This window comes from Corvus cornix, chromosome 4, assembly GCF_000738735.6.
Source record: "Corvus cornix cornix isolate S_Up_H32 chromosome 4, ASM73873v5, whole genome shotgun sequence".
Classification (NCBI taxonomy): domain Eukaryota; kingdom Metazoa; phylum Chordata; class Aves; order Passeriformes; family Corvidae; genus Corvus; species Corvus cornix.
Window position 1 is genome coordinate 29518596 of NC_046334.1, and position 27819 is coordinate 29546414.

Consider the following 27819-nt stretch of genomic DNA (forward strand, 5'->3'; position numbering starts at 1 on the left):
TATTTTCCATGCTTGTTTTTGAAATCTACCAATATATCGTTCATGGGCTTGGAAAATTGCTGTGCAAATCTGTATATTCTCAGATGTGACTTTCCTTCTTCGCCTCAGCTTTGTTATGATTATGCAAATCATGAAGCAAACAGATGCTTATCGAAAACAGTCACTTGCTCTGGAGAACTAGATGAGTAAAATATTTCAAGACTATCCCAAATTTTGGCATATGTGCTGTGGTAAGAGAAGCAGTTTGGAATCTAAACCTTCTGCTCTGTGGCTGATGGCACCAGACAGATACAAACTGTTGGTCTTCAAGGCAAAGTGCTGTTTCTGCCATAAGTAGCGAAGAAGTCACTGTCCAGTTCATGGCAGCTTCTTCCAGCCCGTCTTGCTCTCTTTGTGGGTGAATTGTGTGTGTTTTTATGTGGTTGATGCCTCTAAAGCAAACTTGTCATGAGTTTTTTGTTGGTTTAGGGGGACCAAGGACAAGCTGGACCCCCTGGACCTCCAGGACCACCAGGACCCAGAGGTCCCCCAGGAGATACTGGCAAAGATGGTCCTCGTGGGATGCCTGGCTTAACGGTGAGTTAGTCTGTTGCTGCCTTGGTGTCCAAATTTCTCTCCAGTGTATGCCAGTGTAGTGTCAAATACATTTTCTGAGGTAAGACTGGCAGGTAAGACGTGCAGAAGCTGAACCACAGGCAGATTTCATGGTGTACCCGAAGTCCCACACACACAGAACAAGTGTATAGCAGGGCCAGAAGTAACACCAAGGTTCCTTGCCTCCCACCCCTGGCAGTGTCCCCACACTTTCTAAGGTTTCTCAGTTGCTCATTGATGTTTAATAGCTGTGTGAGGAGAGTCTGCCCCTTTCCATGAGTAATAAATGTTTCTATTCAAACTTCAAGGTAAAGCTGAATTTGAGACCTCGCAGTGTGGATGTGCTTTACTTTTCACTTCTTAATGGTTTAACCTCAAAAGTCATGGAATAAAGTAATAAGGTGCTAAAGCTGCCCAAAGTATGATGAAGTTTGGAGTTAGATTCTGCCATCTCTAAACAAGAACAGTACCATTTTTTTTGACTCAGCCTCTGTTTCATTAGGACAAGCAGCAGAATCCAGTATATTGTGCATTGTTTGTTTTAGGCACAGGATCAGTCCCACACTTCTTAAACAGATGCCTAAACACATGACTTTTTAGCAAAGTATGTGTTTGATTTTGGTTTTATATTTTGTGGCCTCCTTAATTTTTATTCCTTTGAAAGACGTATCTTTCTTTCCATTTCCGTGAATGCCACGGAATGTGTTATCAGTGTGGAAATGGAATCACAGACAGGAGGGAGACATGAAAACTGAAATGGCACATGTACAGATGCACACGCACCTTCACATGCGTGACAAGTAAAGATTGTGGCCAAGAAGACACATGGGGAACCAGCAAGGTGAGGACCAGCACTGGAAACAAACTGGTTTCTTGAAGGAAAAGCATAGGTTGTTACATGAGGCCAGGACAGGAAGGCATAATTTTTTCCTGCACGGCCTTTTTAGGTAGAACCAAAAAAAGAAATATCTACACTCCTGTTCTAACGCTATTCAGGTATTAACTGTCTAAATGTAATATAGCATGACAGTAGTAAGATGCTGCTAAAATTTCCTGTGAAAATCCAGCAAAGCTGGCCAGTTGAAACTTCTAGGACTCTAGGTCTGCTGCTGCTGTTGTTGTTTTGGCTTGATTTTTTACCACTACTGCCCTCATAAGTTCTAGCTCAAGGTTATGAAATTACATTAAAAGTCTGGAGCTCTCATTGGGATGCTTTACTTTGGCAGTCTTCTCTTTCTTGTTAATCCTGTGGCACATTAGGCCTTGGGTCTCTTCTGGGTCTCCCTTGTGTTCTTTTATTGTGGTTAAATGGACTGTGGTCAGGAGAGTTGATGCTGGTTTGATCTGGCAAGGGCAAGACTGAAACCAGAATCCATTTCTGACTGCAGGGATAGTGCTTTAGTAATTCCCATACATGGGGCTGGCAGAATCAGCTGACCTTGCTGATTACAGTGTGGCTGCATGTTGCTCTGTGCTTTTTAGCTAAGGGATCATTAGTGTTTCTCATATCAGGAAAGTCATCCATTTTATGCAATGAGGTCATTCCATTTTATAATAGTTCTGTAGTGATTTTGACTTTAGATGGCAAGAGAGAGATTCTTTTTATAGTTTCTAAGCTGTGGCTATCTTAAGCCCTCTAACATTATGGAAAATCAGTTCATAATAGTGCTTTAGAATCAGATACAAACAAGCACTCAGGTAGAAACCATCCAGTTCTCTGCCCCTCGCTACTGTTCTGTACCCTCAGGTTAATGTTCCTGATCCTCAGAAGGCTTGTTCCTCCATGGCTGTGTGATACACAGTCAAATAGGAGAGCTGTAAAGGGAAAACTTAACTGAGATGTAAGGACAGCTTTGTCTTTGAGGTAAAGAATTGTGTGGACCTTTGAGCTAGTGAGCTGAAAACAGCAGCTGCACTGTGCTGTGAGCTGGGGTGTTGCAGCATCACGCAGCTATAGGAGGATGTCCTTACAGTGACCAATGACCATAGGCAGACATTGCCTCTTTTGCAGGGTTAGAGAAAGCAGGGCTTCTATTCCAGCCTGTCCTTCTCAAGAAAGAAGGTTTACAATCACCACAGCTGTAAGGTGGTGTTTTGGGGCAATGACTGGCCACAAACCAGTGCCTCCATGGCTTCTTTCTCCCAGCTGTCTCGGTGTGTTTGCAGGTGCTGCGTGTTTGCTTCTGAGTGCAATGCACACACACCCAGAGAAGCAGATCTGATTCTTTTCAGTTGCCAAGAACAACGACATCAGAGCAGTTCTCGTCAATTTTAGGACAGGCTTTCTTTTATGACAAAGCTGCTAAAGAGGACCCTGCAGCTGTGCTGATACAACAGTGCACGGACTGCCCTGTGCTCTGTTGGGTTTTCAAGGGAGTGACGTATAAACCAGACCGCTAAAATGATAGGAGCTCTGGGGTTTTTGGATGGGTATTTTTAGCCCGTATTGTATGACTGATATGTTTTACTGTCTCTTTATGTGTTCATATGGGAAGAAAGGGGAGAAGATAGATTCTATCTTTAGGTAGAGTTGTGCCCACAGAAAGAGAATACGTTGGAAGAATGATGGGTTACCATTTTGAAAGTAAATCCAGGTATTTAACAGCTGAGTAATTATTGCATGGCTTCAAAATACCAGTATTCATGGTTTTATAGAGCATGGTAATTGACAGTGGTAAGTTATGCCTGCTGGCTGAGGTGATGACACAGAACAGTAATCTTGGAATATGTAAACTGTGGGATACAGCAGATACGTGAAAATAACCTTTCTGCGTCCTTCAGCACCATGGAATGGAATATTATGTTTGGAACCAAGGGACAGAGTCAGAACACCAGCATCTAACTCTTGCCTTGAGAACGATACCATTGCATGATTGTGGAGTAGTACTTCTTAAGATGTCTGTGATTTGGACTACCAGGTTAAAAAGCAAAAAAGTAATAGTTTAATGTGCAGTCAAAAAGCAAAAACGTAATAGTTTAATGTGCAGTCAGCTGCTATACCTGTTTAGGAATTTCTAAGATACTTTGTTACTGGATAGAAAACTGGATTCAAGACATGTTGCTGAAATTATTCACTCCTTTTTTTTATTCAAAGGGTGAGCCAGGAAAACCAGGAGAACAAGGACTGACAGTAAGTATTCTTCCAGTTTGCTAAGAAAGTGTAACATGACACATACCTTTTAAAATGGGAAATTCCAAAAAGATTTATGGCTGTGTGTTTCCTAACCTTCCTTTGTCACAGGCTATTTGAAGCCTTACTTGTGAAGAAACACAAGAGAGAAAACATCCTCTGTTTAAATAGAGTCACCTGTCACATAAGGCCAACTTCTTTAAGCTTGCAGAAGCAGAGGGAAATAAAACAGCTAAGGGCACAGCAAAACAAAAAAAGAACCAAGCCAGGGGTCACAGCTCTTGGCACCCTCTTAACAGTGTCTCTAAGTTGAGCTGTTTCTACCTTGAGACCATTGAGCAGCACAGGAATCCTCTACTTGTTTTACAGGCCAAAATTCAAGCTGTCTCTGTAGCAAGGACTCTGGACAGAACAGTGAAGACACAGCACTGAAACTCTCAGAATGTTCTCTTCTGAAGTTTCAGTTTTTTCCTCTGTGTGTGTCAAATACTTCCTATTCATTTGGAAATAAATTGAAGCTCCACTGGTTGTAAATCAGCTTCAGCCACAGGTTAAGGCATCATAAGTTTCTGCCTGTCACATATTCCCAGAACTGTGGAACATGCAGTGATTTTTCTCCCTTAAGATCTCTCTAAACATGGTCACATTTTTATTTTTATGAGAGATGACAGGTTGTAGCCCAAGGCATGTGGTTTTTATTCCTGAGTGTTTCTGAGGAGGAGGATTATCAGTAATAATCAGCTCAAAAATCAGTGCAGATATGATTACTATCTAAATTTGTGAAGCTTTAAACAGGCACAGTGATATTTTACCTTGAGAAATTGCAAAACATTTTCAATTGACAAAATCCAATATATTTTGAAAGAAAAGAACTAAGATTCTGAGACCTCGAAGTATCTGCTGTGATCAGGTAGTTAAAGGCCTGTACTTTCTCATTTTGCAGTAAAGGTTTATCAATTTCAAAATCAAAGCCTCCCAAAGGTAGTACCTCATGTTTTAGCATGCTTCTGTGCTCTTTTTTAATCTGTTCTTCTGGTTTCTGGGGGCCTGGGAAGAGTAGATGCAATAGCTAGGAAGGGAGCTTTTTTGGTTTGTTTTGTTGTATTTGGAAGATTCTCCTATTTGACCTCTGGACAGAACTCACTCAGGTTCTGCAATAGTGTCTTCTTTCTATTCAAGACCAGATCTGCAGAGTCATGGGATCCTTGAGGGCTTTTAATCCATCACCTTTTAGTCCCCATGTTCAGAGCATTCCCACTGCTTTAATGTAACTATCTGTGTGTAAGAACTAAAAAACTGCTACTACTCTGTTTCTCTAAATGCAGATGTGTTTAGATAGGAAGAAGAGGTGTTTGAAAATCAAATCAGCAAGCTTGAGTTGGAGAAAGATCCCAGATTACATGAATTTCCACCTCCCAAATGTCTTCTTGAAAAGTCAGTCTGACAGCTTAAATGTTAGGTTGTGTATAGATCAAGTGAAGAGCATCAGAGTATCAGGGAGGTAATTAGTTTCTTTTTATTCTTCTTGGTGCTTCTGACATACTCTTTGTGCCAGTACAGATTTGCAGAGTCTCTTTTCTCTGTAAAATGTTACAATTATTCAGGGACTGTCTAGCTGCTTCTGACAATTTCTGTCCTGCATTTAATGAATTTCCATATTGGAAATTCAGATACTGCTGCCAGAACAGCTGATTTCCCAACATGTATGTTGTAAGATTGCATTGTTAGAAAAAATAGGTATATTATGTGGTGAGGAGCACAGGCCCTTTTTTTGGGTTTCTTTTTGTGCATTTTTCATCTATTATTTTTTCAAAGTAAAGGAAAATGGAGATCTCTGCCCAGAGGAGCTTCTAGGTTGTTTCTGCAGGGATTCTTTTGTAAGGACTTGCCTTTGTTTCACACCAAGAGTCTGCAGTCCTAGTTAGCTTCCTGTTTTTCTTCCCAATGAAACTGAAACCGGGAATCCAATGAGTTCCATAAAGTACTACCAGTCCTTGTCTCCCAAAGGTCCATATGTTGGAGTGTGCTGTGGTTTCCTACTTGCCCATGTGGCCAAGGCCCTTTCCAGTAAGATGCAAGTACTGTGGCATATATTCTGATTCTTCCTCCGAGATGGAGGCAGGATGCAGCCAAGAAGAGCGCTAAATGTTGGGAGAGAATTCCTACAGCTTGGGTGCACATGCTGAAGGTTGTGGAAAATGAAAGCTGTTTATAGCCTATAGGGTCACATTCTCAGCGGCTTTAAATCCCATCCTGCTCTTCAAGTTAAGGAGAGCAGCAATCCTGACCTCTGCATTATAATAATGGGGACAGAACATTTTTCTCTTTCAAAAGCATTTTTTACACCTGAATTTGGTAACATGCCTTGGTATTTCTAGATGAACGTACATGTTATTGATAGAGCTGGCAAACTTAGTACCTGTGAACCAGCAGTGGTATGGCTTGAAATGACTTAGTTTTCTGTTTTCTCACAAGAAGGGGAATAAATTTCTTGAAGAGTACAAGATATGGCAACAGAAATAGGTAACGGTGTTTTCCAGCTTGTTCCTCAGGATGTGAGGAAGCCTGACAAGCGTGTGACACACGCTGAGTAAGGCGTGACATACTGTGAATCAATACGTACGGGTAACCAGGGCAACCATGAAGCCACAGCTGAAATGCAAAGAGTAGATTTATTTCATTAGCTCACTAACAGCACCAGGTAGCTGGGACACACAGAGCCACAGCTCCATTAGGCTCAGTTCATCCTAGTGAAAAGAAACACACAGGATACAGGCTCTGCTGGGCTCAGTTCATCCTAGCGCACAGCAGGGGTGGGGTGGGGCTGCTACTGGCCCCAATATATTGAAGGGTTCCTGCAGGAGCAGTTTATCACAAGGCTGTGCTTCTAATGAGCGCTCTCTCTCCCAGCAGAAGGCTCAAGTATGTCTGTGACAGTGTATTATCTCCACACAGGAATTCTGCTTCTTGAAACAGGCAGAGGATGAGCAACAGTAGACATAATAAGTGGAGTTTCCCCACACCAAAATTCTTGGTGTTCCCAGCTGCAAGGTCACTTTGAGTGAAATTATTTCCTCCTCGACAAATCTTGTGGGTTTCACCCTTTCCTCCCAACACCTGCTCAGGCAGTGTGTTCCTTGATGCACAGAAGGTTGAAATTATTTTAATGCATTTGGAATTCTGGGAACATTCATGTTCTCCTTTCAATGTAACAGGAAATCCAGTGACTCTAGTGACAAGACGGCAATTTGCTCCAACTGAGAATCTGCTGCCATGGTTTTCTTCATATTTAATGAAGTTCTGTGTTGGGAAATAAAAAGAAAATTATATTTCAGGGTGATGTTCTGAGAGAGGGCAGTAATAGCCTTTCTCCCTCTCAGGCAGTAGAGGTTTGCTTGGACGATATGCAGAGAATGAGAGTGTTTGAGTTCTGTGACATGAGTTCTGCTTTGGCACAAGAGTTCAACTTCAAGACAAGGAATGGCCTTTCTTTTTCCCTATTTCCAGTGTAAAAAAAAATGTGTGGGTTATGGCATGGTGGTGGGACAGTTTAGGATGTGGGAGGTTTAGTTGTTTAGTTGCTTAGTTGTCAGGAGTCTCTCATTCTCTGTTAAAAATCATTCCAGGTTGTCCAAATGCCAGCCAGCGATCTTTTGCTTGTCTGTCCTTATGGTTGAGATGCTTGGGAGAACTCTTTGCAAGGGTTTTTTGGCTCTGTTTGTTGCTGTGTCAGGAAGAATATGTTTTCTCTTTGAGCCAAGAAATTTCAATTTCTTTTTAGGTGAGATGGAGGTTTAAGTTATAAAGATGTGACTGCATGCATCTTTAATGTTAGAAGAGAATGAAAGAATGACTAGTAGTTGAAATTTGTGTCTGGTTTCCATGACACTTGAAAGCCCTGCAAGATGTACTTTCTTCAAGAGTTGAAGGTATCATTCCTCTGTGCAGAAAGGATTAAGAGAATTCAGAGGGAGGCCAAGCAGTGGGGTGACCAAAGGGATTAAGTTTTGAAATATTATGTGGAACAAGAAAAATGTGTGCTGCTCAAGAGAGAAGGCCAGTAGTTTCCATAGTTTTTCAGCCTTCTCAGTTAAAGTTGTGTCCTGCCTCTCATAATTCATCCTGCTTCCCCTGCCATTTGTCTGCAATTCTTGGTGATAAAGACTCTTGAATACCATACAAGAGTTTTTCCAGTTTATCTTCTCATTTTCAGAATGAATAATAGATGGATTTGGAATTTGTTTCTACCCAAGAGTTAGGATTTCTGGTTGCAGGCTATTCATGAGAACTTAGAGTCAGTGATGGAAAATACTAAAGGCTGACACTCATAGATCAATGTGTTCAGATTCATAACATGCAGTGGGATAGAAGTGTGTGCAAGGGATGGTTTTGTTCCTAATTTCCATGTGGGAGATTTTTCTGTGCTTTTATGTGTAAAGTATTTTCCACTAGTTCATATGAATAAAAATGTGGAATATTAAAATATGCTATGTTTTCAGCTCCTTTTTTCAGAGGGAAATTTAAACATGTTTAGCATACAGTGACTTCTTGTCAGTGGAAGAAAAGCTCCATGTATTATTTTCTTCCCCAAAATAGGCTTTGAAGACAGATAAGTAATTTTGCAGATGTTTTACAGGAACAGAATGCTCCAGAATAACCAGAGAACTCAGGTAAAGGTGTCTCTTTGCAAAAGAACTCTATACTATAATGATTAACACAAATGCAAAATCCCTCTGCTTTAAGATACATTGTTTTCCAAACTAGTACTTTTGTGCTTATACAGATTTGCTGGGCATCTGTTCAAGAAAATAAAAGGTAATGTTATTGCTTTTACTGGTTGTTCAAAAAAAGGAGGATGTTCTTCCAAAGGATATAGCCATATTTGTGAAAGACAGTGGAAAAGTGTAACCTTGCAGTTAAGTCTGAAAAATGTCACATCTTTAAAATGAATTAACACTATTTTTCATCTTAGGTTAAAATGAACTCACAGGGACCAGGCAGAATTGTCTGGGAAGTGCTGCTGGTTTCAATTCAGCCTTTCGGGCCAATGGTCAAGGCCAGATTCTCAGCTGCTGTGAATCTTCATAGCTCCTCTGGGAAGCTACTAATTGTGATTTTTGTTTTCAATGGCCAGAGTTCTGTAGGCGCCTTCTTTGTTTTATTCTGGTAGCATGTTCATAGTAAATTTTATAAGGTGTTGTTCTTAAGCTGTTTAGCTGCAAAAGTTTATGAGAACTAGCAGATGAAATGGAAATTCTCAGCCTGTGCCTTTCATAGCAACTATTCTTGTTCTTCACCAGTACGGTTGCACTGGGCTTAACTTGCTGGAGATCTCAGGAAAAATAGTCAGGCATTTTGGAACCTCTGCACTTCAGTAATGGCTGCCACAACAATGACTAAAAGAATGAAGATAAGAAGCTCTTCTTGAGCACTAATTAATAGTTACTGCAGCTTTTTTTGTCAGTTAAGGTAGATGGCATGGGAGGGGGTCACTGCTTTATGAGAAGCTATAAGAGGTTTTTTATCATAGTTGATCTGTTTTCTTAGCTGATCATTCTTATATCTAGGTGATGTATCAATATTACAGCATTGAACATTTCAATACCAACATTCTAGAAACTGTAATCTTTATGAAACACTCCTCAACCATGCAGGTACATATTTTCAGAATTTTACACAAAGGCAATGGGATCCAGACACAAGATCCACTGAAATGCAGGCGAATGCTTTGTATGAAACCTGTGCTTCCTTTTCATGTTTATTTGCTAGTTCAGGTTTCCATTTTCAGTTCTTTATGCCATTAGACTGGTAAGATATTGGTTTGTGAGAATAAGGAAGGGATCATACTCCTGTACTCAGTGCTGGTCAGGCTGCACCTTGAGTGCTAGGTCCGATTCTGGGCCCCTCACTACATGAAGGACATTGAGGCACTGTAGAGTGTCCAGAGAGGGGCAGCAGAGCTGCTGAAGGGCCTGGAGCACAGGTCCTGTGAGGAACAACAGAAGGAGCTGGGGTGTTTCACCTGGAGAAAAGGAGGCTCAGGGATGACCTTCTTGTTGTCTATAGTTACCTGAAGGGAGGTTGTAGCCAGGTGGGATTTGATCTCTTCTCCCAAGTAACAAGTGATAGGACAAGAGGAAAGTGCCTCAAGTTGCATTAGTGGAGGTTTAGATTGGCTGTTAGGAAAAATTTCTTCATGGAAAGAGTTGTCAAGCATTGGACCAGGCTGCCCAGAGAAGTGGTTTAATCAGCACTGCTGGAGTTATTTAGAAGGTGCGTAGATGTGGCACTCAGGGACGTGGTTTAGTGCTGGACTTGGCAGTGTTAGGTTGACAGTTGGGCTCAATGATCTTAAACATATTTTCCAATCTAAATGATTTCATTATTCTATTCTAAGTGTTTAATGATTCTTACAGGCAGCAAAGGGGAAATATCTGTTCTCAGGAACAGTCCTGGAAGTTCTTTTGTTTCACAGAAATATAGGCACATTACTTCCCAGAGGCCTTCTGGTTACAAAGAGCTTTTACTTTCACAGAGGGTATGGAAGTAAAAAACCACAAACTTTTGCTTGTTTTGTTGTTCTTCGGTTGTGTTTTTTGGGTGGTTTTTTTGTTTGCAAGGCTTTGGAATAAGAGAGTTTTTTATGACAGTGTATTGCACCATTGTGACCTATTTTGCTGTATAACTTACTGAGTATACAGAAACATTCATGTTTTCATTATATTTTTGTTAGGCATTTTCATTTGGTGTTTGTGCTCATTGTCCATGAACTCTGACACCTTGTAAAACAAATCATTATTCCTGCCCCAGACCTGCAAATTGAAAATGCCCCAGCTTTTTATTTCATGCATTTCTTCAAACATTAAGCAACCGAGTCCCTAGAACTTGAATACAAAAGTACCTTGAGAGGGTTGCTAATGTACGACACCCCAAATTAATCTCTCTCTCTCTTTGAAACTGCAGCTTTAACCTTTACAGGGCAGAAGTTTCTTATTTTGCAGCTTGCTAAAACACAGGGAACATATTAAGCATAAAAGAAAAATATACTTGTAACATTAGAAGGGAGGTGTAGTAAGGAAACTGGACCCCAAACTTTGTTTTAACTACATTTAGCTAAATCTTTTCAGTTTGATTTGGTTTGGGGGGGTTTGCTTGTTCGTTGGGTTTTTTGTTACTAGTTTTTGATGTGTTTTGTGTTGTTTTGTTTTGTTTTTTTAATTTATTGTGAATAGTTACTTGTTAAGGACAAACTGGAATGTCCAAGTTCATGCAATCATTTCTATTATGCAAAGTCTTGACGTGCTTCAGTCTCTGGAGGTTTGGCTGATTTCCAAAAACAGTGATGGAAGAATGCCGTTCATAGTGGAAATATTTTACCTTTTAAAAACACAATTGCGTAGAAGACTTTTGTACACATTTGTTTATCCTTAGTTAGCCCGTTTTCCAAGTATTTAGGTATTATCAATAATTCTCTGTCTCCAGAGAAACACAGAGAGCAGCTGAATTTCTTTGGAGCAAAACACCTTGTTTTTCCATCCTCCTACTGTGGAGTTACTTGAATGAGAACCTATTTCAGAGAAGCCCTGCCACAGCTGCCTTGCTAGTTTAGTCAGTTGGACATGAGGGCAAAGGGCTCTTCTGAAATGTTCATGATGGCTGAAAGAGTTAGAACTATTTTTTATTTTCATTATATTTTGTTATCTTCCTATTCTGGGCAAGTCTTGTAACCAAAATTTTCAGCCTTCTCAGTTGAAATTCCTCTGCAAATGTGTGTCAATTTGAGGAAAAATGGCATAATCCTCAAAAATGCTCAGCAGTTACTTCATCTGAACAGTTTTCATAAACTTTCTTTGAAATTTTTGAAGCCTAGATGCTCTTTATAAAATGAGCTTTTTGACATCAATTGCCAATGGTTTAGGAGTTGATTCTAAGAATCCCTACATGGAAACTCTGGCAGCTTTCAATGATGCAGGCAAAAGACAAATATTTGCTATCGACGTAATCTGCATAGACTATTATGGAGTGATTTATATATATATATATATATATATATATATATTTGTAGTAGGCAGGTAAAAAGGTAAAAAATTCTGTACCTCTGGGATTGTTTTGTTTTCTTGATCAGCTGATGGTTTTAGAGGGCTGGGGTTTGTTTTAGGTCCTTCATATACCCAGGTATGATGGTGACAGAGGCTGAGTAATACCTGCGGTGTAGTTGGAGCCTCCAGCGGGTGGAGGTAACTGCATGTTCTGTGTGTGTGTGGTCACTGCAGAGCCGAGGCTTTGGGCTTGAGGGGAATGAGGTGGGGACCCATGGCAGCAGCTCTGCACTGGCTGCCAGGACCCAGGGGCAGAATAGCTGTCCAGAGGGAAGCTTAGCTGAGCCTGCATTTACAAAGCATCTCTTTGGTTGTGCTGGAGCAAACAGCAGCACTGGGATATTGCTGCAGCTGTTATGGAACACAGAGCAGTTGAAGGAAAACAAAGAAAAAAATCAAAACAAAGCATCCTGAGGAATTGGTTGGAAACTTTCACATATTTCTTGCCTTCTGCTTCTGTTTTAAGACTTACATAGAGATTTTGGTTGCTGGTCTTACTGTCTGTTTCTCAAGTGGGTACCACAGCATGCTCCCCAGTTCAGTAGAGTAATATGGGGGAAAAATCCACATGTTCATGTGGAATTTTCTACAGAGATTCTTTTAAAAGCTATCATTTACACCTCTGGAAATGAGCTGAAGCCTTGTTGTTTGGTTGTTGTTTTTTTGTTTTTTTTTTTTTTTTAATTTTCTTTGTTTTATTCTTTCATATTCTTTTCTTTCTCCCAGATTTTATTTACTTGCTTATTTCTATCTCTCCAGTGTCACTCTGTGCCTTGCTCAGAGATTGTAGGTAACTCTAGAAAAGTAGGCACAAATCTGGGTTGTTGTACAGGTTTGGGGTTTTTGGGTTTTTTTTGAAGTAGTTTTCCATTAGTAACTTAATTTCACATTTTCTGTTAAGTGGCTACTTGCAGGCTTATGTGGGGGAGAGATGAGAGCTGTCAATGGAAGAGCTATTAAGTTTCCAGTGGCTTTGAGCCTCTTTCCCAATGCTAGGGAGCAGTGTGTTAAAGAAAAAATTGTTTCTATTCAGGTGTGTTTTGTGGTCAGAATATTCTAAGGATAAGAAGCACTTGTTAAATTGTGAAGTGTATCAATTTAGGTAAGCTTTTATTTGAAATTGGTTTTCTGAGTCAATACCATACTGTTTCTGAAGGTAGCTGTACTGTTGAGGACTGTTCTTGTCATCAGGTGGCTCAGTGGATGTTAAACACCAGTGCTACTTCCAGTCTGAGTAAAGGCTTTAGTACCAGAAATGGAAAACTTTTAATTGCATAAGATATTTATTGATAAGTATCCGCTGCTTCTTTTCTCTGAGTGATTTATTTGAAAGGCTCCCTAAGGGCAAGACCATGCTACTGTGTAAATATTTGCATATTCAGTAACTCATCTGGAGAAGCTGGAATGATGTCAGGGATGAGGAGAAAATTCTGGAGGAGAAAAAAGTTTTCTGCAATATCTTGAATTATATCCATCCCACAGGCTGACAGCTGCAAGCACCAGGCACAAAGTCCTCAACAGAGAATACATTTAACAGGTTGCTTTGGGGGATAATATTAGTAAGTGAATTATCCTTTCACCTTCATACAGTAGTATTGTGTTAAGAGCCCCCAAATGGTAATTTAATATAGCTGAAGGTCTTTAGAAGGTTTTAATAGCTTCTTAAGTAGTTATAAACTGATATATCCATCCCTTGGACATAAAAATAGCTGGTATGATCTGTGAAGGGGGTCTTCAGTTGTTCTGTATTCAGTTTGGCCTAATAATGGAGGGATTTTTCCTAAGACATGAAGTAACCCCAAATTGTAGCTGGTTAGTACACAACAGGTCAACAGACCTGATGCCCAGGATATAGACATTTGGAGCCTATTTTGATAATGTTGATGCAGGAAAAGCACTAGTTTGAGCATTAATTTTATGGAGTTTTTAAGATGCTAGAGAAACTTGTGTCTTTCTCACAGAAGAAGAGAAGGATGGTGTCAAGCACTTGAAGAAGGGGAAAAACACTGTTTGTGGACTTGTTGTTATACTTGTGGTTCCTCACCCAGCAGATCACTCTCACTCTCAGGCACTTACTGAAAAGAATACTTGATTTAAACAGCAGTTTTTCTGAAACACAGTGAGCTGGGGACATTTTTCTCCATCTGAAAAATATATTTACTGCTCTGACCAGCGCCAGTGCTGAGTGCTTAGGTACTTTTGCTTTCTTTTGAAGACAAGGAAGTAAAATTGTCACCCTCTACCTCAGAGGTGGGTTTACTTTATCAGAATCTGTCTGTACAGTCCAAGGGAGATGCTCACAATACTCTCTTCCAGTTAAGACAATCAGGCAAGTTTGGAGAAGCAACATTGATCTGTGCTTTTGCAGGTTTGATGCCAAATCTTAGACACATGAATCCACATTTAAAACTGCAAGGCTTTCATCTGCATCAGTGGATACAGCACCCAGAATTACCACCAGTGGAGCTTTTTCCTGTTAGCAGTTTAAACTTGCACTGGAGCAATGTTCCAACAAGCCCTGCATCTACCAACAGTGGAGAATTCTGCCTAACTTCACACTAATTTCAGAATAAAATCAGCATCAAATTTTGAAGCAGCAATCCCTTTTGTTTTTCTGACTAAATGCAGTTCTGTTATCAATCAATTATTCTTTTATTCTTTCTCACATTAGAAGGATTTGGATTCCCCAGTTTTTCTGGGTTTTCTTGCACCCTCATGGCCTCAGAATTCACCTTGCTTGATACCGCACCAGCACGCACAGTTTGCACCAGTGCCCGTAGTAGGAACCTAGGGACAAAAGTGCATAGAACTCTGGTGGACATGGTCTGGCTGTTACCAAAACAGACTGCCAAAGTGTCCAAGACATGGTTGCTTGATCTACTTTGTACCTGTTTCTTCTGTCTACTGTGGCCACCTGGGTACTTCAGAGACACCAGATGAGAAATGGGTCCTATCACTATTGATGAGCCTTGGACTCCTGTGTGACATTAAGCAGTTAAGCTTTCCTAAGTTGAGATGTCTCTTCCTGCCTTCTCAGGTCATGGGGACAAAATGCTCCTAAGAGCATTCTTAACAATTTCTGAAGTTAATGATTTTTCTCTTCACTTGCAAATGATGGCACACAGGATATATATATATATATATGTTGCGTATAACACAGTCGTGTGTGCTGATACTTAGAAGGTGGGAAGATTTTGAGGTTTATGCTTCTCTCTATCTTAAAAATGCTTGTTTGCATAAACCTTGTTTTTATGCTGACAAGCTGATATATTACTGTGGACACACAACTGGCTGTTAGCTGACATAAGAGAGAGAAAAAACACAGTCATCTTAATGCTGAGAGATTTGTCAGTATTAGAAGAAACAGATGGCTTGGAAAAGATTAGAAGGGGGAAAATTTGAGTATTCTAGTTAGTAGTTAGATCAGTTCCAAAAGTGAAAAGATTCATTGTGCATTTTGAGCATAAAGTTTTACTTTTCCTTGATTTATAAAACATCAGCTGGTTTCAGTCCAGTATCAGAGTGCTTACACAATAAGACAGTCTTAGTTATTCATTTGAGTTTAAATTGGCTGGAGTTTTGATGTTAATTGAATTGTTTTCCCTTTGCAGGGACCTCAGGGGCCTCCAGGACAAAAGGTATAGTATAAACAACAATACTGTGAAAGTGATTATTCCTCCTGTGCCAAATTGCAAGCAGAAAAGGTGAATGGAATAAGCTACTGTACAGTGCATTGACTCAATTAGCTTAGGTTCTGAATTTTGCTTTTGCAAAATGCAGCCCTATAATGTGAGGCACAAGATTTCTCATTTCCCCCATCATAGGAAGTTGAAGCAATGCAGAGCAGACTGTTTCAATCTGTCTGCTTAACTTTCAGGTGAAAAGGTCACTATAATTTTCTCATTCATACACTGGTACGATTAGGAAACCAAAGTTAAAACATTGTGAAAGGTGGGGAGATAAAGTTTCTGATTAAATGCATGTCCTTACTCAAGTAGATCAGTGCCATATGACTAAAGAATTGACCAGCAGAAACAAAGGACGTAGGTGTTGCTGATAAATAGTGCTTGGTTGGTGGTGTTCAGGTGGTCTGCTGGTGTCTTCCTGTTCCTTCGGTAACCTGAGACCTGACTTCCTGGGAATGCCTTCAGCATTATTTACACTCATTAAAGCTGACTGCCTCAGTTTGATTGAGTGAGTTTAGGATTTATGGAATTACGCCGTTAAAACAGTCCTCAGAATATCAGCAATAACAGCTAGTTAGTGATACTTGTCCAGCATCTGACCCACATACCACCAAGGCGAGTAATTTTATAGCTGATTTCAAAAGATTGAAAGCTTGTATGAAAGATATTTAATAAAACAGCTTTAATTGGTATAAAGGAAACAAAAAAGAGGAAGGAATAAGCAGTATTGACGTATGTGAGAAAGATGCCTGTTTTTCTTCTTCTGAGATAATGTTCTTTAGAGTGAAGGTTTGCTTGCATCTGTTAAAATGAAACTTTTAACAAAAGAAAGAAAAACGTGTGATATGTAAAAATATAATCCCAAAGTATACAAATTGATGGAATTTTGGCAGCTGTGAGCTGTACAGAGTTTGCAGACTGAAGGAGAGAACTACCCTTCGTGTTTGGCAGTGTGGGAATGTGGCATTTTAAAGCTGTACTCATGTCTAAGCTGCCATTATAAAGCTATACCCTAAGACAAGGATATTTTGCATGTACAGCATCAGCAAAACCCATGTGCCTTAAACTTTCAAATATCTGATAAACATTTACTTATCACGGTAGAATCAGCTTCATTTTACACTTTTTAACATCCTGTGTTTCGTAAGAAAAATAATCAGTTGTCACTGAGAGGAGAAGTTGTTACATTTAGGATAGTTGATTGAGGCTGATGGTTTAGTGCCCTCCTGAGCTTTATGTTCTAGTTTTCTGGAAAAATGATACAGAGATGTGAGAATGTTCACTCAGGCCCCTTTGCAGTGGCTAAAAGCCATGACCATGCATCCAGCAAGAAGAGACAACAAGGATGCCAAAGTGGAAGCTTTGGGAGAAAGGGGAGAGCATTGTGGGTCATGGAGATATGCTGGGATGCAGTGTATTATTTCTTACTGATTCAAAGCTCTGTTACTAGCTCTTGGAGGGTTTTTGAGACCCTCATGAGTTGCTTCCTTTTCCTGTTTCACAGGATTTCCCAACTCTATTCATTGACAAACATGTGCATCCATTTTGGATGCATTTCCTTTGGATGTTGGTGATTTTTGACTAAACCAATTTTAAAGACACCTCTAAGCGAGATGGGGGGGAAATGCCATGCACCAATTCTTTCAGTTCCCTTGCTGAGCAGCACCATCTTTATAAGATAAGAGGAGAATGCTGTGTAAGCAGACACAGCTTTTGTGCTTTCCTTATTCACCATGTTTTCACTGAACTTCCATAGCAAGTTGCACAAGGGCCTTCAAAAAAATTGTCCATCACATACAAACTTATAGTATGAGACCTTTGTAAACAAGATCCCTTCAATGTTATATAAATCAGTGTTAATATTTTGTTTTCTTTCTTTGCCCCTTGTGTTTAGCCTGTAGTGACTTCTTAATTTTGATTATGCTAATATTGGTGCACTGTAAAAGTGTATCTGTAATTTGTACTGTCAGACTGAATCACTGCAGATTATCTCTTAAAAGCCTTGAGATGGATTGGTGCTACAAGTTATTGAGCTTGAATGATCCCTCCAGAAGCATTAATAGTTTTGTTCAGGTGCTATGTTCAATTGCATAGGATCAGTCTCAAAATTTATTGAGAGCATTAAATGGAACAGCATTTTAATTCTTACATTTCTTGTGAAGCTTCCACAACATTACAAAGCATGAGCTTGAAGTTTGTTCCTGGAAAAGGCCATACAGTCATTAAAATGTACAACATGAGAATATGTCTAATTAGTATAGAATCTCAAATGAAAGGAGAGCTCAGCTTGGATGAAAATGAGTTTTTGAAAAATTTACTGCAGCTACAATAAGCAAGCATTCACCATTATTTCTAAATACTGTATTATGAGATGAAAGGTTTCATGACCTGTTTAATTTGCTAAACACTGGCGTCTGTTTCCCTCCAGGGTTCTGTTGGAGTGCCTGGTGTTCCAGGGAGAGATGGACAAGTGGTGAGTTCCCTGACTTTGTCAGCACTGCCATTATTTATGTAGTGGATTAAAGCAATTTTGGGCTTGTTCACATGAGCAAAACGCAACTTTATATCCAGAGCTGTGGTTTCAAACTGGCTTCGTGGAAAGAACATATAATGTGCTTTGTGCTCAGAAGTAATTTTTTTCTAGTTTTACCTGAACAGGCAGAAAATGTAATTAATTAAGCTGAAAGTCTGGTGTTCAGATTTGATGATGACTGATAGCTTGTAGAAAGAGATGCATATTAATAATGTGTTGCTTTAGTCGGCATATTTACAAACAAAGGGTTTTTCACTTTTTGTTAATTTGGTCCCATGATGCAAACACTTATGTTGATATTGGGTATTGATACAGTGCCCAATACATTGTTAATACAACCAATAAATAGAGAAATAAAATGAGATGGAAACACAGCTGGAGAATAATGTGAAACTAAATTTTGAGGATGAAAACACAGAGAAATAAATCAAACAGAAGTATTTTTGAACACAACTAGGAGGAAATGCTAATTTAGGCAAGTCACTGTCATCTCTTAGTAAAGTCATAGTTCAGAACAGCCCTCCATAAGGAGAGGTCACAATAAAGCAGCAGGACTGTGTTACAGCGTTGCTAAGGTTGCTTGGCAAATCTGGGTGATGAAGTTTAAATAGTATACCTCTTTGATTGTACAGAGTATTATCCATCTGTTGTTCTCACAAGCCCTAACATTCCTAGTGAACTTCAAAAGCACTGGCAAGGGATGCCAAAAGGAAAATGTATGATATATATGTTCACCAGGTTCAAGCAGCAACAGATGGTAGTGTATAAGGGTTGTTTTAGACAATCCTCTCTTGCTTCTGCTTCCCTCACCAAGAGGCCTAGGAATAAAAGTGTTAAGATGTTTCAAATAATTTGCTTTTAATTCTTCTCCCCTAAAAAAAAAAATAAAAAGAGGAGGATGTATTGTTTCTGATAGCATAATACATAGTATTAGACCTGTGTTTTGAGAGTGGTTGTAAGAAATTATGTAATAATCATTTATTTCACTATAGTGATATTTATTTCACTACAGTGATAGTGATAGGAATTTATTTATAAATTATTCAGAGTATTACAACTAATGTGGAACAACAAAATAACAAATATTTAGAATTTTTATATGTATATGTATCTCATACCAGAATTTATAAGAAAATATACGAAACAAATGTGTGTTAAGTCCTCATATTTTATAGCTGCATTCAGATGCAACATGAATGGCAGACAGTGCTTACCAACTCAGATGCTGTTACTGTACATAATTCAAGTAATTTTTGTGGTCTCACTATGGCTGAAGTTCGAGTGAAAATATACTTTGTAGCATATCTGGGTATGCATTAATGTGTAAGAAGACTGGATAGGGTGAAGTTGCAAACCACATTGAATAGAACAGAACTGATGATTCATATTTTATTCAGGAACTTTATTTCTAATAATAATCATACAAACTCCAGCCAGAAATATTCACTCAGATGAGCACAAAAAATTGCTAATAATGAAATGTGTCAAATGTGTGATTAATGTGTCATTTTAAGAGACAACAAATTTTTTTCAGCTCTATGGCAAGGTTGTTGCATGTTTATTTTTAGGAGACCACATAGACCTGCAGTGATGTTTTAAGGGGCATAAAAGAAATATGCAATTGAACATTATGGGAAGATACAAACACATATTTAAATGCTGATTATTAATTTTAAATGGTGCTTTAAAAGAAAATGCCAAAAATTTTCAATTTATGGGTGTCTGTTTATTTGATTTACTTCAACATTCATAACATCTATAATGTCAAAGACATTTTTAAATTATTACCACTTTATTAAAAATGTCAGTGTGTTTTTAATGTAGCTGGACTGCTTTACTTTTGACCTTCAAGAAGAAAACTAAATTGCTAAAGTAAAACATAAGTACCGGGACAAAAGCAACACAGATAAAATGAATTGCTGTTGCATTCTTTAGTTTGATTTCCCAACTGTTGGTCAATACTGACTAGAAAGCACTTCCTTATTTGCAGAAAATATATTATTTTCATATAAGATGAGGCCATTGAAAGTTGAATGTTGCTATCTCTTTAAACAAATAGATAAAAAAATTCCATTAGCTTGGAAACAGTGGTAGAAATGAAGTTTAAACTGAAGGAGAGTTTGTCTAAAATTAGGAAGTATAATGCAGCCTAGGACTCCCATGTTAATATTTTGCTACCAGAAGATCAGTTCTTCCAATTTCTATGAAGAAACAGATTCTCAGTGCAGTGTGACGCAGAAGATATTGTTGAATGAGGACCAGAGGGGTGATTTTAAGAGTTGGGCTGTACTATGAGCCAGCTGCTGTCACTCCTGGCTTTACTCATTCAGATTCATGTTGATTTGCAGAAGAGTTGGATTCAGCTTGCATGTGTGATGCGAGTCACCCCCTTTTTAGAAGTTACGTAGTTAAAAGACTTTACAAAAGCCTTACTGTCTTGGTTGCCTTTTAGTCAGTGAGCTCGCTCTGTCAAACAGCAGCATGTGCAGTGCACTAAGTTCCAAGTTAATATTTTTCTTAGTTTAAAAGTCAGTGAGTGTTAAGCACATGCTTAAAATTAAGAGTATGAATGCTTTTCTCATCTGGACAATGAAGTATTTTTCAGCCAATGTATGTCAGCAGTGAATTAGCTTTGCTCTCTCCTTAAGCAGTTGAACAAAAGACTTAGGTCATCTCCATCTTCTACGTGTCTCTGTAATTTTCCTTTTTCTTTCCTTTCACCTCTTCTTTAATTGAAATAGTGGGCTATGGGAGATGATTGACAAGTCTGACCAATAGGTCTGGGAATGAGATCATAAATTCTGAGTGCACTTTGAACAGTTTTCTAATCCCTTAACATATGAACCATTTCTCTTAGACAATCTCTAGATATTAGAGTAAGTGTAATTTTACACAACCCACATGTTTTTGCAGGGCTGTTAACTAATAGATTTTTCTTGTATTCAGAGTAGCAAAATCACTGCCATAAAACCTTCACACATTTTTTTTTTTTAGGCCAAACCCAGTGAAACATTACAGGTAGTCTTGCAAGGACATTTACAATCTTCATTTGTTCCTACATTTGAGAAACTACAGCAGGTTTATCTTGAGAACAGTACTGCAAAGGAGCTGCTTAATACTACCTGCAGCTGGAGAGAGTGTTGTTCCTGGGATGGACCAAAACCTGCTGAGATAACAAGGAGAGCCTTTCTGAGTGCTCCTTTTCCTTTGCAGACTGTTGTGCAAGCCACAGATTGCTTTCTACCACAATGCAATGGCCAATAAACTTCCCTTTCTCCATCCCTGGCAGAAAGTCCTCATGCACTCGAAAAGTACAAAAAAGCATTGGTTCTTCATGGAGATGTGAGGTTGCAGTGATCTAAGGATATCACACCCCTACATTAATCATGTTGAAATGGCCACAAAAGGCTTCTTGGAAAGTTCAACTCTGCAAGTATAGAATTTTGGTATTTGTGAAGTGGCACTGATTTGATAAGGACTCTCATTGGCTGCAGCAGAGACACAAGGAGAAAAGCAGAGATTCCTTAAATCAAGATGGTATTTGGCCTGAAGGAACCCAGTTTCTGGAGTCTGTGCAGCTCTCTTTGTTATAAATAAGTTGGTCTGGAGTGCATAAACCCCTCACTCTACACTTCCATAAATGGCTTTTTCTTATGTAGTACTTGATATTTTGGTGGGTTTTTTCATAAGGGTGTATTGAAAACAGAATGAGTGGTCAGGATAGATCCCTTCATTTCAAGTTCTTTTGATAGATTGACAGTAGCAATTTGAAAAACCTCAGAAGAATTTTCCTTCTTATCAGTAGATTCAGCATCTGGGTATGCATATTTGTTACTGCTTTCTTCATGCTTCTTTTTATTCTAATTTATATGTATTTCCTTATTACTGTGTGCAGTGCTGTGTAGGAACACATTTTGAAGGTAGCAATATCAAATTTCTTCAGAGAAATGAGGAAGGGTGTGCATGTACTAACATTTTTTCAGATAAAGGGAGGAAACACCATAAATGCAGTTCACAAATTCTCAGACAGGTTTGCAGGCCAGCTGAGTCTTGTTGAAGAGCCTTTCCACTTAATTTCAGTTGGTGAGTGGGCCAGGAGAGATTTCCAGTCCTTAAACAAACAATTTTAAGTTACTTTTGAGGGGCGCAAAAAGCAAGTTGAAAGGAGGTAATTCAACACTGGTTTGAAATGGAAATCACAGTAACATTTCTAAAAAACCACTTTTTTACCCTCTGTCCTCTTCTATGTATTTTAGAGTAAAATTCGACTGGATTAGGTTTGGGGCCTCTTGCATTTCCTTATCCTTAAATTGATTATATTCTAGTGACTGAAAAATATAGCAATACTGGCAGCCTTTCTTTCAGGGTGAGGTGGATATCCACCAGCTGGTGTAGACAGAGTTATGCATCTCGCCAAAACAAAACCTATTTCAGACCAGCAGCCTCTAGGGTGTTTTTCTGTTACAAACAAGAAAAGCTGGGGCCTCCAGCCATGTTATTTTTAGCTGATTAATTCTGGATATGAAGGTATATGCCTCAAGGGCACAAAGCACTCCAGTAAGGAGAAGCATGCTTTCAACTGCCTCGACTCTTTGATATGGACTCCAGTGGGTAATACATTTTCAGACCTGTTCTGAAGTAGATTTTATGAGTTCGTATTGACAGATTTTTCTCATGGTACCAGCAGAGCCCGAGCAATGCTCTATATACATTTGAATACTCACCAAATTCAGATTCACTTCAGTGTAAGCATTAAAATTGCCCCAATCATGAGAGTATCTGAGGAAACTACTACACCTATTTATTAAGCAGGGTGCTGTAGGTTGTTCTCTGCCCAGATACAGGAAAGACGGAGTTATTCTGTCAATGTTAATTAAGTTATACAGTTAATATAGGCTCAAGAGTGTCAGGACTTGAATGAAGGTGTTCTGGTGTGTGTCCAAAGGAATATCCTTCAGGTTTTGATTCAAATTATCTGAAACTCCTGAATTGAACGGCTGGTTTGGGTATTATTCTTGACATGTTAGCATTTTGTTTGCCTTGATCATTTATACCAGTTGGAAAAAAAAGCCAAAGACTTTTGAGACTCAGAGCATTTTGTTGAAGCCATTTCTAGAAATTATCAGAGGGTTTTGAATAGCTAAAGGTGATGCCCTTTGTAACTCATTCAGTCATGCCTCAACACTGCAGCTTGCTGATGGAACAGCCTTCTTTCTAATTCACTGCAGCAGTGACAGTAACTTAGTTTGTTAGAGTGCTGCTATTTTTGAGGAGCCAAAGTGCTTGTCCTCTTGTAAGGGTGTTTGGGGTTAACACATGGAGCTGTCAGTGGCAGCTCCCCATCCACAGGTTTGCTCCTGAAACATGGTAAAGACTTTCCTGTTATTGACAGTAAACAAACATTACAACATACCTCTTTGCAAGTGAACTGTCAATATTCCACTGATGGGGGCTCTGCAATTTCTCTATAGCACGTAAACAACAGCAAAACAATCCCACTGTGTCTGCAGCATACTTCTGTGTGGGCTGTCATCAAATAAACTACTGGAACATTTACACGCCTGCTGAGTTAAGCGGATTGATTTTGCGTAGGTGAATGAAGACTAGAACATTTGCTGGAAATTTTTATTTCCACCATTTTGAGATTGTTTGTGAATTCAGCAAACTCTATCTGAAAAAAATTGGATTCTGGTGGTGAATAGCTGGACACTTCGGTGTCTGTAAGGGTTCTAGTGGCAGTGTTTTTTTCTGCAGCAGACCAGAGGCTAGAGAATTACCTTCTAGTGCTGCATAGTTTTTACATGAAATTTGGGAAAAGGAAGCTTTTCTAGCATTTTCCAATAGGTTATTGTCCATTTGTGTATTGGGTCATGTAATGAAAACAGAAAGTTTTGGAACATGATTGCCATCACTCTGTTACTGAGTGATAATTTCTCAGGAGTTCCTGGATGGAGAAAGGCAAGCTGAGGGCTAAAGTTAGATGTACTATAGAAGAAATTATTCTTTAAATGGGAAGAAACACAGTTGAGGCCACTCTTGAAGTACTGTGTCCAGTTGTGGGCTCCTCAGTACAAGAGAAACATGGACATACCGGGTAGAATCCAATGAAGGCCCTCAGGGATGATCTCCAGAGGGAGATCTAACTTCAGACATTCTGTGATTCTATGAAAGAAAAAATAAATAAAAATATGCTGCCTTGATTTCAAAGCTAGCAGATGTGCAGAAGAGAACTGCTTCTGCAACCTAACACCTTTGCTGTCAATGCTATTGAAGAGAGACTACAACAGCAGTCAGGAAAGACATTACCCATGGCCTGGTGAATGTAAAAAACATGTGACACTGAGGATTTAGCTTTATAGCTTCTTTCATTCTATCAGGTTGAAAAGCAGTCTGATTTAAGTTATTGTGTGAATTGATGTCGTTGAATGTCTGGTGTTCCCTTGCATGCATCACTCCGTGAATAGCAGTGTCATTGTCTTCAGCCTCCTAAAGGTCAGCTGGGCTTTTTGTTCATCTCCAAAGCACTAACCTGTGGGGCTGAAGCGTACTCCTACAGCATTCTACACTCCACTTTTACTCATACAGCATTTTGCACTCTGGTTTTAATACATGCTTTTAGAGATAAATAGCTAAAAGTAACTAAATGGAAGGAAAATAATTAACTATACTTCCTAACAGAAATATTTTAAATTATTTTCATGCCAAGAATCAAAATGATCTTTTGGGACCAACATGGCTAAAATGATACAGTGTTTTAGTGCGTAGCAAGGAAGGAGCTATCAAGAGCTATCAATCTACTCATCTTCAAAAGTGAACTGCTCTTTGCTTCATAACTACTTCTATTTTTGTGTTGTGATTTGGTTTTCTTGTTTGTTTGGGGGGTTTATGTTAAGGCTTACTGGAATTGTAAAAACATCTGCCCATAAAGCCAGACTGCCATGCAGTTACAAAGGGAGACTGCCTGGCACAAAGCTTGTTTAGCTGTGCACTGGGAATATTCATCAGGGCTAGGGCATAGAACAGCTTATGGGCTGTACATTTTCACTTCGCCTTATTACTCCCTGATTCCTCGTACCGACAAGAAAATAGAGATCTGACATAGGGAAAGGAATATTTTCCCTGTTCTTCTGAACATTAGAAACAGAATGATAATCACTTCAAAAACATAAAGGCACAAGGTCATTTCTGTGTTATTCTTCTAGGTTTGCCTTCAATCTTTCCCATTCTCAGAGCTAGTTTCTGCACTTCAAATGTCTCTGCCTAGTATTTTCAGTATTATAAGTGTAGTGCTGTGCATAGAAGAGTTGCATGTAGGTCAGAAATGAGATTGCTGGTGTGAATGGGGATTTACTATGGTGGCAAACTGAGATATTCACTTTTGCGTGAAGAAAATAATTTTTTTGTTCTGTTTTTGCAGTCTCCTTTTTGTCACGATCGTAGCCCTCTGCATTCATAGCACTGATACATAAACCTGGGAGGAAAGTGGAAGCTTGGAACTTCAACCCTTTGATTAGAGATTTAAGCCCCTGAAAGCATAAGCCGACAGCAGCTGTTCAAAAATGAAGGGAACAGAAACAAGCTTGTTTGGGGTGTGAGGATGAGGAGAAACAAGTGTATATTCATGGGTCCCTTCTGCTTCATTTTGTCAACTGGCAGTTTTCTTCAGGAGCATTTTAGGTCAATCCTTTAGGACACTCACACCTAATCTCCAACAGCTTCAAATCCTGACCACTCATATATTGAATGCCTGTGCTACTTTATCAGCCTCACAGCTACTGTAGTACAAAGGGGTCTTGAGAAAAGGCTGACACAAGTGACTATTTAATTCCCTGAGGGCTTAATGGTACCTAACATTTTTTTCTGTGGCTTGGAAAGTGCCTCACTAGAGTTTTGCTAGAACTTTAGCTTTGTTTTTTGGAATAGTCCAACTCTCAATGAAATTAAAATGTAATTAATGATTCCTTTACCTAATTTAGAAATACGATGGAACTTGTTTTCATGGAGAATCAGAGTTAATTTATCTATGATTAAATCTGCCTGCGGAAGTAAGAAAGAGAGAAATTCTTTCTTAATAGAAGGCTTTTATGGAGGACTAGAAAATATATCTTGTGTTTGGAAAAGCCTTTATCTTAACACCTCTGTAACTTTTGAGTAGAGGATAGGTTCACGTGTACTAAGCTTGAACACTGTGTGAAAATTGCTCACTAAGTTTCTGATATAAATTGCTGTTTTAAATGTGATGGGTATGTTAGCTAGTGGATTTTTATACACTTACATAGCAAAGGACTTTTAGAAGGACCTTGCTGCAGACTTTTTAAAATCTTTTTTTTGGCTGTTATTTCAATGTGCTTACCCATGTCAGAAATGTGATGCAGTTCTCTATGTGAGGGTTATAAAAGGTATTTCTTGTGAAGCTGAGACATACACTCGCAGAAGCGTTTACATACTTAGCCATATGCTCTAGTTGTTTTACAGTAAAAAAAACCATTGCATTATCGTTTTATCTAAAATGAATACCAGTGGTTCTCCCATAAATACGGGATATAAACACTAAGAAATATCTTTTAGAGTTTTGTTTGTTTTGACTTGGGTTTTTTCCTTGTTTGTTTCTTTCCATTATTTTTAAATTCAAAGAAGGGAAAGAAGATTGAAAATAAGCGTTACTTGCTAATTGACTTATGAAAAGAATTTATTACTCCTGGAAGAATAATATACTACCCATTAAACATACCCAAAATTTGGAACATTGATGTAATACTGACGGTTTAAAAATCTTTTAAAACCACTTTTCAGCCATTGGTATAAGAGTATAAAAAATGGACAAGCAAAGTATATTTTTAAAATTGAAAAGCTCTCTGTTCTTCCAAATTCTTCCATTTCTGAAACAAGCCCTTCTCATTTTATTTCGTTATATGCCTTCTGTCTGAGACCAGAAGCACAAATGTCAAAATAAATTAAGATAAGTCTTTCTTGCAGCATTTCTAAGTTGTAGAGAAGAGGAAAGCATTGGCAGTCTTGCTGGGAAGACTGTGCTTTTAAGGTTAATTGGACAGATTTTAAGAATCAGGAGTCACAGGTCTCCTTTCAGTTTAGTTTGACATCTGTGTGCTTTCATCTCCTTCAGAAGAATAATTTCTTATCTTAATATGGGTTAATCCACGCTAACTGATGAAATAAGGCATTTTAGTGCCCAGCTGTGGGGTACATGTTTGCAGAGTCTTTTTAAATTTTGTTTATCATTACTTACCCAATATGAGAAAACTCATATATTTCATCATGTCTTTCTTAACTTCATCTTTTGTTTTCTTTGCCTTTAGGGTGAACCTGGTTTGCCTGGCATAGCAGGAGAGAAGGGAGAAGCAGGGCTCAAGGTCAGTATTGAAAATGGATTAAAAACAGAAGCACTGAGTGTGTGAGTGCATATGTAGATGACAGTCAGGCTTTCCAACTCGGCTTTATATTCTGACTGGCTTTTAATGATCTGCTCACTCCAGTGATCAGTGCTGTAAGAGGCTTTACACATCTCCCCATAAAGAAGCATATTCTTCTGCTGTGCATGTATAATTCCAGTCAGTGGCACTGACGCATAGACATCCACTCCCAGCTGAATGCAATATGCCTGCAAGTATTTGGGAATTTGGGGACCTTTTCAGAAAGGCTTTGTTTATGCCCCTTACAATGTGTTTCAGGGTTCTTTTCAAGAACTGCTGTGGTCAGTTCTTTGACAAATGTCAGGGTGAAGTCTTGAGGGCTGATCCTGCTATTATAGAAGTTAGC

The 27819-nt window shown here is 38.9% G+C and overlaps 1 protein-coding gene across 18 annotated transcripts in view; it reads left to right on the forward strand.

The window, feature by feature from the left end:
- Positions 1–27819, forward strand: part of COL25A1 (collagen type XXV alpha 1 chain) — a 304904-nt gene that overhangs the window by 213485 nt on the left and 63600 nt on the right. For all 18 annotated transcript variants that reach the window (XM_039550396.1, XM_039550392.1, XM_039550380.1 and 15 more), the window contains 5 exons: positions 469–576; positions 3689–3724; positions 15435–15461; positions 17938–17982; positions 27360–27413. In XM_039550396.1, coding sequence (XP_039406330.1) covers positions 469–576; positions 3689–3724; positions 15435–15461; positions 17938–17982; positions 27360–27413 — 270 coding nt within the window. The remainder of the gene's footprint in view (positions 1–468; positions 577–3688; positions 3725–15434; positions 15462–17937; positions 17983–27359; positions 27414–27819) is intronic.